Raw genomic sequence first — 18339 nt, forward strand, 5'->3', positions numbered from 1 at the left:
CAAATAAGTAGCAGTCCAGTCTCTCCTCGCACTATCTGGGATGTAAGAAGAATCCATCAGATGCTTGCAGATTCCTGTTACAAATTTTAATTCTGGCAAATCTCTTGTTCCTTTACATGGTCCCATTGAGAGCTCATAACTTAAAACCCTTTAGATTCCTTTCTTCCACTCCTGCACTGGTGTGTTGTTCCAGACCTCCTTTGCACAACTGATTAGAGATTTCTTCTGGTTTCCTGTTAAAATTTATTTGTGACCATTTTATTACCAGTTGATGTTGTACTAATATTATCCTTTGACTTAGCACCATGTCAGCACTTATCCCCAAAGTATTTTTAAAGAATCATCATATCCTTTCTCAGACACTGTTGGCTTAACTATCCAAATCCACACTTTCAGTCTTTTCATAAAAGCAGAGGCTGCAGCCTTCTCTAGAACACGACTGATCTGACCAACATACAGTGTTTTGATGGGGTCTGACCAGTGCCTTGTATAGTGGTACCAGCAGTTCTCCATTGTCCCTAGGAGTATCCTGCCTAAACTGATTCTAGAGTGCGTTAGTCTTTTCTCAATACATGTTATACTTTGGGATCAAAGTCAACCTCTAACATCTAGAGTTTTCTTGATAGCCTTCAACTGATGAGTTCTGGTTTATAGCATGTTATTGTTATTGGTCCCTAATCGCAAGGTTTTGAATTTTGGTGATTATATTTCATTTTATTTCTCTCATTCACATTGCCAAGATTAGTTAAGTCTTGCATGATTCTCTGAATTGGTAATAACTTCCAGCTTAGTGTTGTCCACAATTTTTAATCCCATTCATTTTTTATTTCTGCATTGCAGAATATGTTGTAGGACCAGTCCCAAGACTGATCCCTGAAAGGCATTGCTAATAACCTCTCTCCATTGTGATTACTCCCCTTTTTAGTATAACCTACTGTAATCTCTCCTTCAGCCATCTCTGGAACCACCTTAAAGTTCTTAAATTCCTTCCTGTTATCTCCACCTTACATAATAATTTTATTTGGGTTCTGTATTCTCTACTTAATACAAATGACTTAAGCTATTTAGGTTTATTCCAGTCTAAACTATCCACTATCTTATTTTTTAAAAAATAAGAGTTGATGTATCTTTGATAAAAGTCATGCTGTAATTCAACCCATTTTCCCATTTCCTTCTTTGGCTTTAGTTATCTATGTCCCATTTCAGTGTCTGCCCATAACTTATGGCATCCCTTCTCTTCTCCCCATCCATCTGTGAGTTTTCCAGCTGCTCCCCAGCCCACCCTGTTGCAGCCCACATCCATGCTCCATCACAGCTGTTTCCCATTCTTCCCTAATGTTCCACCTGGCCCTCTCTCAATTTTTTCTGAACTCCTGTGAAGCTTCCCACACGGTCTGTTTTATTCTGCAAATCTCCCTGCTTTTCCTAGCGCTTTTGCTGTTCCCAGCTGCTGCACTGACCCTCACAGTCTTCCCAACTTCTCTCAACACTTTCTGAGGCCTCTGTGACTTAGCCAATTGTTCCTGTCTGCTCTTGGGGTCTCTCCTGGTCTTCACCTGCTGTTCATGGCCCATTGCCATCTTGCAACTTTTCTTTAATGACCACAGCTCTTCCAAAGATTTCCTAAGGGCTCTTGAAATTTAGCACTAGTATTTCTATTTAAATTTTTCACCTCTGAAGCAAGTGTAGACTTGCATTGGCCTTGTTAACCATAACATCTGACAGTTCAGAGACAGCTTGTAAAAAATGGTGATTTAAAGACCAGGATGACCAGCAAACCTTTCCAAACCAGTCCTGTCCTCATTTCTTGCATAACTGGTGGGGGCTGCTCTGCAGGGAATCAGAGACTGCATAGACCCATTCCACAATATAGGCAAGATGAAAGTGTGATTCCCAGCTTTATTTTGAACCATGGTGTGGCTGTCACATATTATGAATATTTGTAGAAAGGAAGTATGAGCTCTTAAAAAAGCAAAGCAGCCTGCTAAAGAATGAAACTCAGAAAAGTTCAAGAAAAATATATATAGAAAAAGGTGGGTTTTTTTTCCTTTTCCCTATTTAAAAAGCAAAACTAAAATGTTAATTTTTCCCTGTAATATTTGTGTGGTTTGAATTAATATAACTATTCTTGTTTCTATTATTTTAATTATAGTTTTCATGAAGACAGAAGATGCAGTAACTGGGATCTTTAATGTTAGTTTATTTGGAATGGTCATTTCCATTTGAAATAATTCCAGGCCCGTTGTCTACTAAAAGAATCTAGAAATCTTTTAGTGTATTCGAAAAACAGTGCAGGTTCTATGTGAGAGTACACTCTTTCTCCCTCCCCACTTTGTCTCCTTCTTCTATCCACGTACACAAAATCTAATGATATGTGGCTGTTTGGGAGGGAAATTCTGTCCTGGCTTCTATTCCAGCAATGTTTTCTTTCTTATAAAGTTACTGATTTTCATTATAGACATTGATGAATGTGCACTGAACATGCTGCTTTGTGACAATGGGCAATGCAGAAATACCCCTGGAAGTTTCACCTGCACCTGTCCAAAAGGATTTGTATACACTCCTGACCTAAAGACATGTGAAGGTAACACTTCATTTCATCCTAGGTTTATTCATTTGGATTGTTCTCAGATTGTGCTAGAAATACATTGCATCTTGATGAGGATATAATGTGTAGAAATGAAAAAAATAAATAAATAAATAAATAATTGGATGGGGAAGTAGGGGAATGAGGAGAGACACAGCCAAAATGAAAGCATTAGATAACCTCATGGAACAGCCTGTATGAGGTCTGTGCTAGCACTCTCCTTATTGTCTACTAACAGTGGGCCCACACTGTGCCAAGGGTGCGAAAAACTTGAGAAGAACCAAGTGTTACAAATCTGTTGTCTTGTGTGGAGAACACAGCCAGGCGGCTCCTAGTTTGAACTCTTTTTGAGCTACAGACAGGATATGTGTCAGATAATTTAAACAAGGTAGTCCATCACCACGAAGCAGGGCGATAGCTGTATATCACTGAAAAATGAGATGCTGCTTCCAAGTTCAGTGCTTTAATGTGTGTCTTTAGTCACGTATGTCGCTAGTCTATTGTGAAGAGTTTCATAATAGAAAAACAGAATATCAGGAAAACTGGTTATGAGGAAAGCTTCTTCCATTTTTCCCTAAGCTGAAAAAGGCTATATGTATTTTTGTTAATGCTTCTTGGCACTAACGGGAGTGTGTTTCTCTTCTAGATATTGATGAGTGCGAATCTAACCCGTGCGTTAATGGGGTGTGCAAAAACACGCCAGGCTCTTTCGCTTGTGAATGTTCTCCTGAAAGTACTTTGGATACAACCAGAACTATCTGCATAGGTATTTATCCTTCTGAAGATTTTATGTTTGCTGGTTGAAAATGTCCAGTGACATAAAAACGTTGTACACCAAGTTTAGAAAATACTTAAAAATAACTTGTGTAGATAAATTTAGTGGAAAACGTTACAGAAACAATCTTAAGAAAGTGTTTGTTTTCACCATTACTCTGGGTACATAAAGTGTGACTAGCACTTGGGAGCGTGGTGTACTTCCATGTCAAATTTGAGAGAGAGATGAAATTTTTTTTTGTAACAAATGCAGAAATGCTAAGACTACTTCTTCAGGACTATGCTCACCCGCTTAATTCCTCTTGCAAGAGGGGTGGACATGTTGTTGTTAAGATCTGCTCTCTGGAAATGCCAGCTTTCTATTTGAGATGGAGCATGAGTAAGTTGTGTACAGACAGTCCAGACCAGCTCAAGAGCAGCCACGGACAATGCTGTGACTCAGATACTCCATGGACTCATAAAAAGCTGGTGAAGTGTCTAGAGAACAGGTCTTACAAGGAGTGGCTGAGGGAACTGGGGTTGTTTAGTCTGGAGAAGAGGAGGCTGAGGGGAGACCTTATCGCTCTCTACAACTACCTGAAAGGAGGTTGTAGGGAGGCGGGGGTCGGTCTCTTCTCCCAAGTTACTAGCAACAAGAGGAAATGGCCTCAAGTTGTGCCAGGGGAGGTTTAGATTGGACATTAGGAAAAATTTCTTTACCGAAAGAGTAGCCAAACATTGGAACAGGCTGCCCAGGGAAGTGGTGGAGTCACCAACCCTGGAGGTGTTCAAAAAACTTGTTGATGTGGCACTTGTAGACATGGTTTAGTGGGCATGGTGGTGTTTGTTAGGTCAACGGTTGGACTTGATGATCTTGGAGGTCCATTCCATCCTAATGATTCTATGATCCTATGATACGCGTAAACTAGGATTTGCAAGGGCTCTGTGCTGTGATGATTTCAGGCCATAGTCCAGCAGAGAGAAGGATGAATTAAGAGCTTTTAAAATAAATCCGGATCTGATGTGGTAAGGAAATGAGTATAATGAAAGAATGATTCTTTGTCATGGTTAACTTGTGTTGGCAAATATATTAATGTATAATGCTAAACAATCTGCATGACAATACAGTGTGTTTTTTTTCCAAACAGAAACTGTTAAGGGTACCTGTTGGCAGAACATAGTGGATGGAAGATGTGAAATAAATATCAATGGAGCAACTCTGAAGTCCCAATGCTGTTCCTCACTGGGTGCTGCTTGGGGAAGCCCATGTACACCGTGTGAACGAGGTAACGCTGTTCATTTTCCTCAGGAATCTAGGATTTTTCCTGTTCTGATGTTGGTCCAGATTATTGTCAGAGAAGTTTGGGTACAGGCTAGACAAATTACTTGTTCTATTATCAAGCACTCATTCCTTATTCTGTTTGAAAAAGAGAAGTCTTCATATTTGAGAGGTAGCATGTAGCTATAGAAGGTTCTAACTCTGGATCTTACAGTAAACATTTTACAAGTTTGAATTCTGAAGGGAAGGGACCACACCTACAGTCTGTAACTTGCAGCATTACTTTAGCATGGTTTGTCATAATTAGTGATCTAGAGTTCCTAATGATGTAGCAATAGATGCATGTTCCCCAGAGCTCCCAAGAAAATATTTGCAACAAATGGATTTTTGGTGTGGTAATGGAGGGAGGAGAGGGAGTAGCCCTTGTTGTTATACTCTGTAGATTAACTGATGACCTGGAGAAAATCATACGGTTGATCAAGAAATGGGTTGAGGTCTCTGCGTATTTACTTGATAACTAGACTGAACTGTGGGATGAGCTGGGAACCCAGGGGTGAGCTGATGAATGCAGAAATGTATGTATGGTGTTAGTTTCATATGCTGAAAGCTGCTAGTTTGTTCAAATCTTTAGTTATATTCATCGTGTATATCTTAGCAGAATTCATCCTCATCCATCCATGGTAAATAGGGCTGTAGTGTGCTGTGATCAAGTTGAATGAATTAATTGATTTGAATGAAGCAGGAATCATATAACCACTTTTGGATTAACTAGCTAAAATACATGGGAAGCAAAAGAGGATAATGGCAGACACTATATAGTTTATGTAGTTGCCCCATCTTATCTCTTTGTTATTTCAGAAAATACTGAGATACTGTCTAAGCACTAGACTTCTCATAGCAATAAACTCCAGATAATATTTCACATGATCAGTTTTGCACAATAAGTTAATGGTGAGTTTTGTACTGTAGCGTTCTAAAAGTTCACTTTTGTTTGTTTTACAGACCCAATATGTCAAAAGGGATATTCAAGAATAAGAGGAACATTGTGTGAAGGTATTTATTGTTGCCTTAACATAAATCAGAGCTTGAATGAAAAAATGCCAGTGTTTTGATTTAAGTGGTTAATTTAGCATAGAGGAACACTCTGCCAAATTCTTACCTTGTGTAGTTCCACTGACTTCATTAGAGCTATGTCAGGGATGAATTTGGTTTCGATTTGTCTAACATTCCTACATACTCACAGTGTATCTCACACACTTGAAAATATACTGTCTCCCAGTATAAGGAGATGGTTCTCTCTCTTCTTACTTAACTGAGTAACCTATTTGGGCAAAGTATGCATCTTAAATATGTTATAAAACATGGCATCATTGATACAGTGGTATGACAAGCCATTACTATGCTTTAGAAAAAGAATGTTTGAAGACTGTGTTTCACATGAAACTTTCTTTTTTTTTTTTTTTTTTTATAAACCTTTGCTTTCTTCCGTGCAACACTATATGAAATAACATACGTTCCAAAGCATAGTTTCATTGTCTTATTAAAAAAAAAAAAAGGCATCAGGACACAGTTAACATTTGGTTAAAGAAAAGGTTAAAGATTGTTTAAATGTGTAGCTTTCTGCTTGGTATGAGATGACTATACTGTTCTGTGAGAATTGAAGGTCCCACCCTATTTCATCTTCATTTGAATTGATTTGAACCCCTGGAATAGTACCACATATTTCCATAATATGCAGAAGCTCAGAGAGTCTCAAACTGCTGTGGGTCATCCTGACTGACAACATCTGACATGACACTGCAGTTAAAATATTTTTTTAAAATTACTCCCATATGTAGCTTCCATAAAGAAACATTGTTTTTTTCCTTAACAAAAAGTAAAACAAAAAAAAAAAAAAAAAAGGAGGAACACCCTCACACATATTCTTTGCTTTCCAAATGATGACTGAATATTTTGGCATGTCTGTGCTGCAGACCCACTGTACATAACTTATCTGACCTCAGCAACACTTTCTGGAGTGTGTAAGTGAAAGAAAAGGGAGAAAAAAAAGCAGCCCCACCTATCTTTCTTCACAAGGAAAGTCTTAGAACATTTTCAACACTGCTGGGATGGAAAGTTTATCCTTCCAAGATGTAGACATTTCCTATACCAGCACTTCGGATTACATCTACTACATGCTTTAATCTTTGTCATTTCAGTGGGACCTGGATAGCCCCAGATTTTTCAGAGTAGTTTCCCCTGCTTTTAACATACTGAAGCCGTATTTGGGTTTCAACCAATGTAAGCATTTTTCAAGACAGGGGAAGATCTCTAGGAAATTTACTGGCAAGTGAGAGACAGGACAAGGGAGTCAGTTTAGTTCCCAAAAGGTAATACTCAGTTCTCCCATACACAGCCCATGTAAAATGAGTAATGGACTTTGTGCAAGGAAATAAGCAAACTAAATTGGCAGCGTTCCTCTAGTTTACGGGTGAGCCCTGGAGTTGTCAGCTGGAATATTGCTCACAGGCCGTGAACTGTGTTTCAGTGGTTTCTAATAGTCCACTGGCTTTACTTCCTGCCTTCCAGTGTTATAGGCCTTTTATTTATAATATCTGTTCGAGGGCAGAGGCCACTGATGTCCACCCCACATTTATCCTCCACCCTGCTCCATGCGATCTGAGAGCCGCAGAGTCAGTTTGCACCAGGAGTTTTGTCTGGAGGCTTAGCGAGTCCAACCTATCCACTTCTTGACTACTCTACACATGAGTATTCAGCTCTAGATTTTCAGAGTAATTCTTTTCTCATTTCTTGTTCTTATCCTCTCTCGTCTTAAAAGTTGTCATGCTTAATCTTGGGCCATATTTAATGCCGGAGGCATTCTCCTAAAGGCGGTTGTGAAGCATATGCTTTTCACAAAGAGCATTGGTGGGAGGGCCCCACACTTAAATTACTAAACATTTATTTATGCTCAGGCCAAGCTAACGCATTTAGTCAAATTATCCTTACCTGGAAGTGCTGCTTACATATAGAAATATAATCTTTACTTAATGAAATTAAACTCTGTGTGCAGTCATAAGGAGTTTATTTTAATCTATATAAAGTTACTAATTGCTGACAAGGTTGTAGGGACAGATTTCAAATGGTGTTGTAGTTTCCAGACATGCAGAGGTGTGCCTGGTAAAACACAAACATTAAAAACACAAAAATTTTAAAAAATGTTAAAAAACATAAAGCATAACTTAATCTTGTTGGAACAATGTATCATCTCGTTATGCACTCACCTTTGACTTTCTTTGCCCATTTGCTTCGAAAACTTGGCCCACAGTGAGTATGAAAATTGATACAATTTTTAAATGCCCCTCCCTTTTTTTGTTACTTTTGAGTTTAATTTCAATATATGTAGGAATGGCAAATAGCAACATGTATTATTTCTAACCATCAGTGGTTTTCTGTAATTAATTGGTCCTGGATGATTTGCATGAGAAATCATAAATATTTGGATTTTTGTCAGGCCATGTAATGATTTTGTATTTTATCCTAAAAAGCAAACATTAGAATGTTCATATTTTTTCTGATTTGTTCAGTGATTATTTTTATTCACTTTTTTTTTGGAAATAGATGTAAATGAATGTGAGGTGTTTCCTGGAGTCTGTACAAATGGGCAGTGTGTCAATACCTTGGGATCATTTGTTTGCCAGTGCCCCAATGGAATGACTTTAGATGCTTCTGGACGGACATGTCTTGGTAGGTATTCATTCCGTTTACAGGTCTATGAGGGAAGGGCAAGTCTATGTGGTGAGCAATTCTTACAAGTAAGGAACATGATTTTTTCCACTTAAGTATTTTTCAAATGGAATCAATCAGGGACATGAACTTAGTTCAACTGGAGTATGAACAGATTCCAATGGCAGTAGCTAAAGCCCATCACCATCTGCTAGCTGGTGAATAGCATTGATTTAGTTCCAGATTGTTCATCTGGCAAATCCCTACAGATCATCTGTGCTCTTCGCACTCTTCATCCACAGCCCCACTGAAATCACAAAGGTTGGAAGAGTGTGTGTGGGGACACCATTGTGGGCTGGGACTCAGGCCTCTGAGGAGGGATGTGGTGTTCCTGGCCACACTGTACACCTTAATGGAGGGTGCCTCAGAATATTGAAGTTTTGTATGCTGTCCATCCAAAGCACCTTTGTCACTGTATGACAGTGAATGTCTAAGATTTGTCTCAGAACAAGGTGTAGCTTGTAGTAGTTAAAAGGCCGTATATAGGTATGGTAAGCTAGAATGCTTAAAATTCTCTTCCGATCCAAAATTTACTTCAAGTGTTGAACACCATTTTTCGGAATCAGGCTTTAAAATTTACTTCAACTCTCAATTTCTCAGTTTAGCATTAATATTTTTCTGTTGGAAATTAGAAAATAGAAATTATGCAGTGCGCTTGGTACACTCCTCTGAGTCCACAAAAACATGAAGCAAACTGTCCTGCGAAGGGATTCTGGAAAAGGGTTTCTCTGCGGTAAACTAAATTTCCTCTTTCTCTCTCAACATATTGTTCAATTGCCCAACAGACATTCGCTTGGAGAGTTGCTACCTGCAACATGAAGATGAGCAATGCACCTCACAAATACCAGGCCGGCACCGAATGGATGCTTGCTGCTGTTCAGTGGGGGCAGCGTGGGGCTTTGAGTGCGAGGAGTGTCCTCTGAAGGGATCACCTGAATTTGAAGCTCTTTGTCCAAGAGGATCTGGGTTCTCAACGAAGATAGAGATAACTGGGAAACCTTTCTCTAAAGGTTTGTGATCCATTTGATGGCTTTTTCCTTTTACTCTTCCCTCAGACAATTCCTTGGGTTTGGAGATTTCAGTGACAGTCAGGCACTTCACTCATCTTAAGGCACGTTTGAAAATCTAATTAGATTTCATGAAAGTTAAGACCAGAATAAGAAGCAAGATAATTTGGTCTGTGTCACACACCATTAAATACCATATAATACTGCAGCCTTAGAACACTAAATTTGTCTCTCTACTAGAGAGGTTAAATTGTGCCTGACTTTGCCTCTTGTGTTGCATCTAATGGCACCTCTGGATGATGGAATATCTTTGAAAACCTGGCACCTCATTGTACAAGAGCTGTAACAAATTGATCAGTCAGCTTTGGATGTATTGAAAGACCAATCCTTCCTACCTGCGCAGGGTGCAATAGCTTTAATTCTACTGTGGAGCAAGCAAAGGAGAGTGAATAATTTGGGGAATTTCTTGTGGAGCTGTTTGGAGAAGTAGAGAATAATGTTTCCAGAATGATAGCTCAAGTCAGCAGAATTTAATGTACAGTAAACGAAGTCTTGTTATGACTGTTATTGGTAAGCTTCCAGCATTAGATGGGAATCACACAGTGACATCCTAGCATCATGTCTTTCGAGGGAAACCAGTGGGGTTAAGCTGTACAATGTCAGAAGCACAAATGGATGTGAATATGTTTATAAAGAAAGATGATTATCCAAAACATAAACATTCTGAAGTCTAAAAGGAGGGGAAAATATATATGAATGACAATTGCTGTTGTTAGTTTCAGCCTTAGTTTTATAAACAGTTACTAAGACATTAATTATCCATAAAGAAAAGTGACATGTGCTTTTATTTATGCTCGTTATGTTTTCTGTGACTCATGGAAGTCACATGTTTTTCTCAGAAACCAGAGGGCAGAATGGTTCTTTTGGAAGCTGCCTTTGCCCTTGTAGGTTTGATCCTGTCCACTGAAAACTTACTGTTGACTTCAGTGAGCTGCAGATCAGATCCTGCAGGACAAAAAGGGGAGGCTAATACCAGTTCATGGCAGAAAGTGCTTTTGGCAGTTCCAGTGCAGAGTGTCTACATTGTTGGTTAGGTGGAAGTCAGCATCAGTTTCTGTAGTGTGGTCTACAGTTTTCCCAAACGGAGAGGTCATTATCATGAGAAAGAATGAGCTCTGAAGTCAGCATTGTTCTTTTGTGCGCTGGTTTCATAAGAAGTGATAATATCATATGTCCTTACTGTTTTGTTTTTAGATATCAATGAATGTAAAATGTTCCCCAGTCTCTGTACCCATGGAAAATGCAGAAATACCATTGGCAGTTTTAAGTGTAGATGTGACAGTGGATTTGCCCTTGATTCTGAAGAGAGGAATTGCACAGGTAAACTGCATAGATGTATCTCTCATAACTATGATTTGAAAAGGAAAAACTCAGCTCCTTTGAAAATACTGTGAATGTGTTTTGTGTTACAGATATTGATGAATGCCGCATCTCTCCTGATCTTTGTGGCCAAGGCATCTGCGTCAATACCCCTGGAGACTTTGAATGTGAATGTTTTGAAGGCTACGAAAGTGGATTTATGATGATGAAAAACTGCATGGGTATGTTTTGTAGGCCATAGATGTGCAATAGTATGCTACGTGCTAGTATGTTTTTTTTGTTTATTTTGTGGGTTTTTTGAAGGTTTGATTGCACCTGGGTTTAGGTCCCTCCCATTTTGTGAGTTTTATTAATGCTCACTTTAACTTGATTTCCACCCCAATTGTGAATTCGCTGCTACTGCAGGATGCCAAAGCATAAATGAGCAAGGGTCAGGATTTCAGGATGTTAAATTTAGCCCCGCAATCTCCATTCTGCTAAGTGGAATACCATCCTTAACTTTGAAGTTAGTAGATTAATATTTAGAAGAAGCCTTTTTTGAATTTATTTTCTTTTTTTAGCTGCACTGTGGTGTAAGGGATGACTAGCTGTAGGAGGGGTTCCAGAGCTGATCTAGGCAGACAGCGCTGTGATGGGTAGCAGACTATGGGGAGGGATGGGCTGCTGCTGTGGCAGTGCAGGCCCCAGCAGTCATGTGCCTTCCCTTCTCCCCACAGACATCGACGAGTGTCAACGCAATCCTCTTCTCTGCCGAGGTGGCACCTGCATCAACACAGAGGGAAGTTTTCGCTGCGATTGTCCTCCAGGCCATCAGATATCACCAAATATCTCTGCATGTATAGGTGAGACATGCAGGCAAAATCAATATTGTGCACAGCTTTTTATACCCCTCTTGTGCTGCACGTGCATTCACAATGTTTGCTTTAATATAATTTTTATTCAGACCTAAACCATGTTCCTCTTTTTCTTTTGCAACAGACATTAATGAATGTGACCTAAGCACGAGCCTGTGCCGAAATGGACGTTGTGTCAACCTGATTGGAAAGTATCAGTGTGCTTGCAACCCTGGATATCAGTCCACACCTGACAAGTTATATTGTATTGGTAAGGACAAAATCTACATGGGATCTCTAGCAAATAGGGAAGATAAAACACACATAATTGTTTCATTTTTAGCAGTTGTATAAAGACATTTTTAACTGTGATTCAAAAATCTAGTACAGTCTGTCAAAATAGCATGCAGAAAACCCAAAAGGTGCACACCCATTATTGCGAGGAATGAATGAAATTATGGCAGCGCTACAGTTAACTGTATAATAGCTTGTTTTCTCTAGTAAATCAGTTGATGCGTAAAATAGCTACTATTTTAAATGGCCTAAGACTTCAGACTGATAATTAAGAGCGAATAGATTGTTAAATCCTGAGTTCTATATTTAATTAAAAATCAGCAGCCTGACAGACCATGGAGTAGAATCATGTGGTTCAGTTGAATTTTTCCTAATTTGATCTGCAATTGTCTCAAATCTAGGGCCTTTCCAGTAACTATTTCCTTAAAGCCACATTTTGTAAATGACATTTTTCTTAAATCATGTATTATGCACTCTCTTAAGTGCATACATTTTATTGTGCCACAGAAATATGTGAAAAATCCACTGGCTTTAATTCTACCTAGTAGATAAGTTTTCCCCGTAATCCTTAGAAAAGCTTTGTTGCCTTCAGATACTGTGGTATTTCTATATGAAGAAAGGGAACTGTAGACATATTTGTATATGCAGTCAGATAGTATCATCTTTTTCCCTTCCTGGTTTGCCTGACAACCACCCCAATGCCTATATTTGCAAATGCTTGAATGTTCAAAGAGTGCGCAAGTATCAAGTATAGATTCTGGTTTGGTGATGTTCTGGAAAGCTGACACAGAAGCGTGTTCTTGAAATGTGCTTCAAAGTAAAAAGGATTGTGGATTTGAACTGTAATTTTCTCTTTTTTAGATATTGATGAGTGCAGTATAATGAATGGTGGCTGTGAGAACTTCTGCACAAACTCGGAGGGCAGCTATGAATGTAGCTGTAAACAAGGCTTTGCACTCATGCCAGACCACAGGACGTGCACGGGTAAGGGAGATTTTGAGAACTTTTCTGCTGGAAGAGTTTATTTCCATAGCTTAAAAATGGACCTTCTTTTTAAGATTAAAGCTATTGTAACAAATATACTGTAAAAAAAAAAAAAAGGCAATTAATGCAAGGAAAGCAGAGTTCTTTTTCTAAAGTAAACATCTCCAAAGTATCAGGATTGGACAACTGCAGACTGAATTGCTTTGAAGGGAGTTGATTCTTCGTAATTTCGGAAAGAGTGTGAGTTGATTCTGGGTTTCGTAACAAATTTTTTCAGTAGCAGATAAATTTTCTCCCTTAAGGTCCAAATCCAAAATGTGTTGAAGTCAATGGAAAGAAGCCAAAATGCTCCGCATGTGTACTGTATGGTTATATTGGAGAGAGAATAGACAGAAATGCTAGAAAAGGAGCTGACTGCCCTGTTCTGTGGTTGTGTGGTATCTGCTCTTAAGCAAGCAAGAAAATTCCTATTTTTAATTCTTTGTTTAATCAAATGCAAGTATGCTGCATTACTTCAAAACTGAATGACTTTCAGACAAAATGAAATCTGGATAGTATGAATCTTTCTTAGGAAACAGCTCTCTCGCATTCTAAACAGGGTTTGTGAGAAAATTTTCAGAGCTCCATGATGGTTAGGTGTACTCCTTTGTGAGTCTGGGAGTCATAATCCCAGTGAGTGAATTATACTCTCTGATTTCACATAGGTTATGAGAAAGATAACTCTACCCTACTCGTCTCTTCTTGCTGCACAACTGCTGGCCCACTGAGGCACGTGAATATTTGCCACCTGTTTGCCAGTCCCATCCAAGAGCTCCTTGAAGAGCAAGAAAAACATAACAGGGTCAATCCCTTGGAATAGAATTGCCTTTATAGTTGATCAGATGGAGAGTTTTCTATCTTGTATTTATAGAGAGAGCTCAGATTTAGAATTTTTAAACATTTATAGACCTCTGGCCAGGGTCTCCATTACCCTGAGGCCACTCGCTACCATTCCAAAGGGTAAAAGAGCCTTAAAGCAGTTAAATGTAGTATGCCCTCCTGTTGTAGTTTGCGCTGTCAGAAAGATGTAGACAATCTTCAGCATCGGACCCTTGTTCAAAGAAAGAAATCAAGTAGAAATAGTGCAAATTTGACTGGCCCTGAAATTAAGTATTTCAAAACCTAAAATATTTGGATTGGAAATAGTTTGCTTTAGGTCAAGTTTCTAGAAAAGCCAAGTTCATGCAAAAACTTGCCCAAACGTTGGTGCTGGGGCTCTTTTTTAATTTTTCTATTTAAAAAATAAAACCAGTTAATCAAAATTGTGCCTCAGCCAAAATCTAAACCCAAGTGACAGGATTAGAGGGACAGGAGAGGGGAGAGAGGAGAGGGGGAGCAGTGTCTCTGAGCCACTTTTCTTTTTTCGTGTTCTTGGCTTGACTTGGGACCAAATGACCCAAGTGTATACTTGGACAGACTTAGGGATCTCCAGTCTACTGGCTAGAAACAGTTCTGTGCTTTACTCCTGCTTGCCCTTAGCCACCCAAAGACATCTCTAAACACAAAACCAGAGCGGATCGTTTAGAGCACCTTCCTGCATATGGAATAGAAAACTGTCATCTTTCCTTCTCAAAATTAAAAGGGAGGAAGCAATTGCCTTTGCTGTGTGGAGGGGATGGATTCTCAGTGGGTTTTTCTACCCATTCATTTGACCATAAATGTGTCCGTAGAAGTTTGTAGTCGGATCATACCTGGTTGAGGAATAAAAAAGCATCTGATTTTAGTTGTGAATTTTTGCATATTCATATCCTGCCTTGATTCTGAAAAATAGAATTTCATTCAAAGGCCAGGTGGTAATAGCTATTAGCTATTCGTTTTCATACTGTCCTCAAAGAAAGACCTGAATGCAATAGCCAACACATAATAAGGTTTAAATAGCAGAAACGTGACACATCTTTGGGTGTCAAGTCAAACTCTACCTAAGAAAATATCCAGACATGTGAGGGGTCATCTTCACCGCCCTTTTAGTATCTAAAAATACTGCTGCCTTCTCTTGGAGATGGTAATTACCTATATAAACATCTGGTGAATATTTAAAATCTGCATGGTGAAATTTTGCCTCTGCACAAACTGAGTGAAAAATAAGAAAAAAATGTGACATTTTCTACTCATTGCACAATATCTGGTTTTACTGTGTTAGATGTTTGTGCATGGCACAAGATATAGTAGCACTGTGACCTGAGTATGTGAAACACCTATTTTACATTTTCAGTTTGCTCTCTGTGTGAACATGTCTTTTATCTTTAACATCACACAAAGCTGGAAGCCATTAGGGAATGTATTTCTTGATAATTGAGCTGGTAAGAATGCTGTTCAGTTCAGTGGTAGGTCAGGTTTAAATTGGTGAGGTTATGCATAAATAATCAGCACAATTAGGAGAAACAACAGGTTCTTTGTCAGCTGATTTTCCCCCAACTGCGAAATCGGTACAGTGACAGGTTAGTAAATAAAGTTCTTTATTTCTGTCATTATTATCCCCATTTCTAGAGCTTAATTTTGCATGTTAATTCAAATTCCATTCCAAATTAACATTTTCAGGCTAATGTCTATGCCAACATTATTTGCTTGTTAAGATGAACAGGGATGTCCTTGCAGAAGTTGTGTATCCACACAAGCACTAGCTGCTAGAAATACTCAAGAATAATGAACATAATATTTTTAAGTTAAAGTGAGTTCATTTTCTGTAGCGGCATAATTACTGCGATCTACAATAGGCCGGTCTGATAATGAGTTACACCCTTTCTTTTGGAGTGAGCTCCTGAATCTTGTCCTTTTTGTGTTGCTTTTTTTCCCATGGTATCACTAGGCAGAGTTTCTGATACTTGCTCGTGCTGGTCTATGTTGGTGCTGACAAGGGAGATTGTAGCGATTTTTACAAGGAACAGTAATACAACCCCAGGGACTCTGAAAGATTCCAGACCTTAGCATGGCTGCATTAATACAATAAAGTGTCTGCTTCTGCAGCTTGGCCCCTGTCAGTGATGGCCAATTTCATGAACTGAGGAAACAACTTAACATGCTAGAGGATGTAACTATATGGCTGGCCTGGCCAGTCGAGCTGAAATGCTAAAAAACTCCATAAAATCCTTGGTGAAATAAATGCATGTAATGTAATTATTCCTATCATGAGTTCAACTCCCTGTTTCCAGTTTGTCACCACCCTTGAGACCTGTAGAGGTATTCTGCATATACGATGGCTTTTTTAAGCTCTCTGAAGTCTAATATTTTTGTCACTGAATTTGACTTCAGAGCTTCCATTGACTTCAACAATGATGGATCTCCAGTTGTGTGTGGCGATGTGCTGTGGCAAATGTTCTTGGGTTTTTTTTTTCTGTCGATGCCTTTTTTTTACCTACAAAGTTGGTTTCTGTTTGCATTGGAGTCAGAGGGGAATATTTGCCACTGACTTTAGCTGGAGATGAGGAGCTTACTCTCAGGACAGTTTTGCAATGTACTGTTCAGTTATTTGCAAGGATTCAATCTTCTTCTTCTTGTTTATCAGAGCATTAAAATGTTTCCTTGCTATGGTTGTGGTTAGTTGCATTGCATAAAGGTAGCATATTTTAATCTGATTTTTTCCCTGTAGATATTGATGAGTGCGAAGACAATCCTAACATCTGTGATGGAGGCCAGTGTACAAACATCCCAGGAGAATACAGGTGTCTTTGCTACGATGGATTCATGGCATCTGAAGACATGAAGACTTGCATAGGTAAGTGAAAGTACATATGTATTCCAATCTGCGCTAACTGGGGAAAAAATACTTATTAAGGCACTATTTCCAAGTAGGCGGACAGTGATATTTAAAGAGTGTTGCTTTTATGTCCTAATTTTGGCCACCAGACCATAGGATGAGCCCTATTGCACGAACTGTGTTTATTAAGTGCAGATGTAATCTCTATACATCCTTGTAGACTGGGGTGCAAACACGATCATCTGTAACATCGTATCTTTGTGTCCTCTTACAGTGAGGTTTTTATGCAGCTCAGATGGAAGAGTGATTGCAGAGAGGAAGTGCTGGTGAATGATGCTATGCAAGATAAATCACCACTGCTGATTTAAACTTGTCTTTAAGACAAGTTTTCTCTAAGACAAAGTAAATGTGCAAGTGCTGTGCCTCGATAGAACAAAGTCATCAAACAGTGTATCTCCAAAAAACAATTTTCACATTTAAATTAAAAATCTGGAGCATATTTGAGGAGAAATGTTTGTACAAAACTAGATAATGTATGCATGCATGTATGAATGTATATACACACACATACATATACATAGAAAGTATCAATAAATAGTCATAATCAGTCTTTGAATAATATGCTGAATTTAGTCTCTATTTTTAAGGAAAAGTGGAATTAAAGGTCTGTTAATATAGATATGACAATATAGTAGTGTTAAACCAGATCTGGAAATCTATGCTAGGTAAGGAATAACTAACCTAAGATACGTAGACTGGGTTTTGTACCAAAACATCATATCTCAAAAGATTTTGCCAATTACTTTCTAAAAATTTTATTTAATAAATCTTAATTCATGGTTTTTTTAGATGTTAATGAGTGTGATCTGCATCCAAACATCTGTCTGAGTGGAACCTGTGAGAATACAAAAGGCTCATTTATCTGTCATTGTGATATGGGATATTCAGGCAAGAAAGGCACAACTGGTTGCACAGGTATGTTTTAAAGTTTAATTATTAACTTTCAGTTAAACATGTGAGTCTGGACGCCCTTTTTTCTAGTGTTCAAACCTTCTGTCACTGTTCTCCTTTTCACTTATTTGTACTTATTGTATCTCTTACCCAAATTTGCTGAGCTTGTGTTCTGCTGAACTTCAGTGGCAAAGTGTTCAGCCTGCTTCTGCTGAAACGAGTGACAAAATGTCCACTGGGAACAAAATTTGGCTTATTACTGCACTGTTGTTGGTCTAAGAGAACAGAAAATGTTATTGCCAGCAACTTGACAGAATCCTGAGGACCTCAGTGCGTTTGGATTAGTTAATTGTATATTATGCATGCAAACGACAAGTATCTATTCCAAGTATTATTTTGGCACAAACAGATGGCTTGAAATACCATTCATGAAATTCAGGTTTTGCAGTGGCAACAATAGAGCTACCCAACTACGTTATATCAGCGAAATCAGAATTTGCATTATTTCATGTATTGCCAGCAAAGAGAAATGAGATTCAAATATACATCCTCCGAGGGCATGATATTAATAATCCTAGTGCTGGTGTCTCAAGCCAAGGTGTTGAAATTCTTAGGCTTTGCTTAAATATGAATGCAAACATATGCTTAATATAATTTTTAATGTAGACTTTGGGTAAACACACTTCTGGCAATGTCTTTGAGACAAACTTTTATTCTAGTCTGCCCTTATTGTACAGAGTTAATAACATACTTCTGTAAGTGCCCCAAATATA

The 18339-nt window shown here is 38.6% G+C and overlaps 1 protein-coding gene across 2 annotated transcripts in view; it reads left to right on the plus strand.

Annotated features, from left to right (window-relative positions):
• Positions 1–18339, plus strand: part of FBN1 (fibrillin 1) — a 155206-nt gene that overhangs the window by 88694 nt on the left and 48173 nt on the right. For both annotated transcript variants that reach the window (XM_086471589.1, XM_086471590.1), the window contains exons 19-31: positions 2459–2584; positions 3234–3353; positions 4489–4626; positions 5622–5672; positions 8220–8345; positions 9170–9394; positions 10646–10771; positions 10864–10992; positions 11488–11613; positions 11750–11875; positions 12760–12882; positions 16508–16633; positions 17465–17590. In XM_086471589.1, coding sequence (XP_086327715.1) covers positions 2459–2584; positions 3234–3353; positions 4489–4626; positions 5622–5672; positions 8220–8345; positions 9170–9394; positions 10646–10771; positions 10864–10992; positions 11488–11613; positions 11750–11875; positions 12760–12882; positions 16508–16633; positions 17465–17590 — 1668 coding nt within the window. The remainder of the gene's footprint in view (positions 1–2458; positions 2585–3233; positions 3354–4488; positions 4627–5621; positions 5673–8219; positions 8346–9169; positions 9395–10645; positions 10772–10863; positions 10993–11487; positions 11614–11749; positions 11876–12759; positions 12883–16507; positions 16634–17464; positions 17591–18339) is intronic.

Source organism: Leptosomus discolor, chromosome 11 (assembly GCF_034619465.1).
Source record: "Leptosomus discolor isolate bLepDis1 chromosome 11, bLepDis1.hap2, whole genome shotgun sequence".
NCBI classification, from domain to species: Eukaryota; Metazoa; Chordata; class Aves; order Leptosomiformes; family Leptosomidae; genus Leptosomus; species Leptosomus discolor.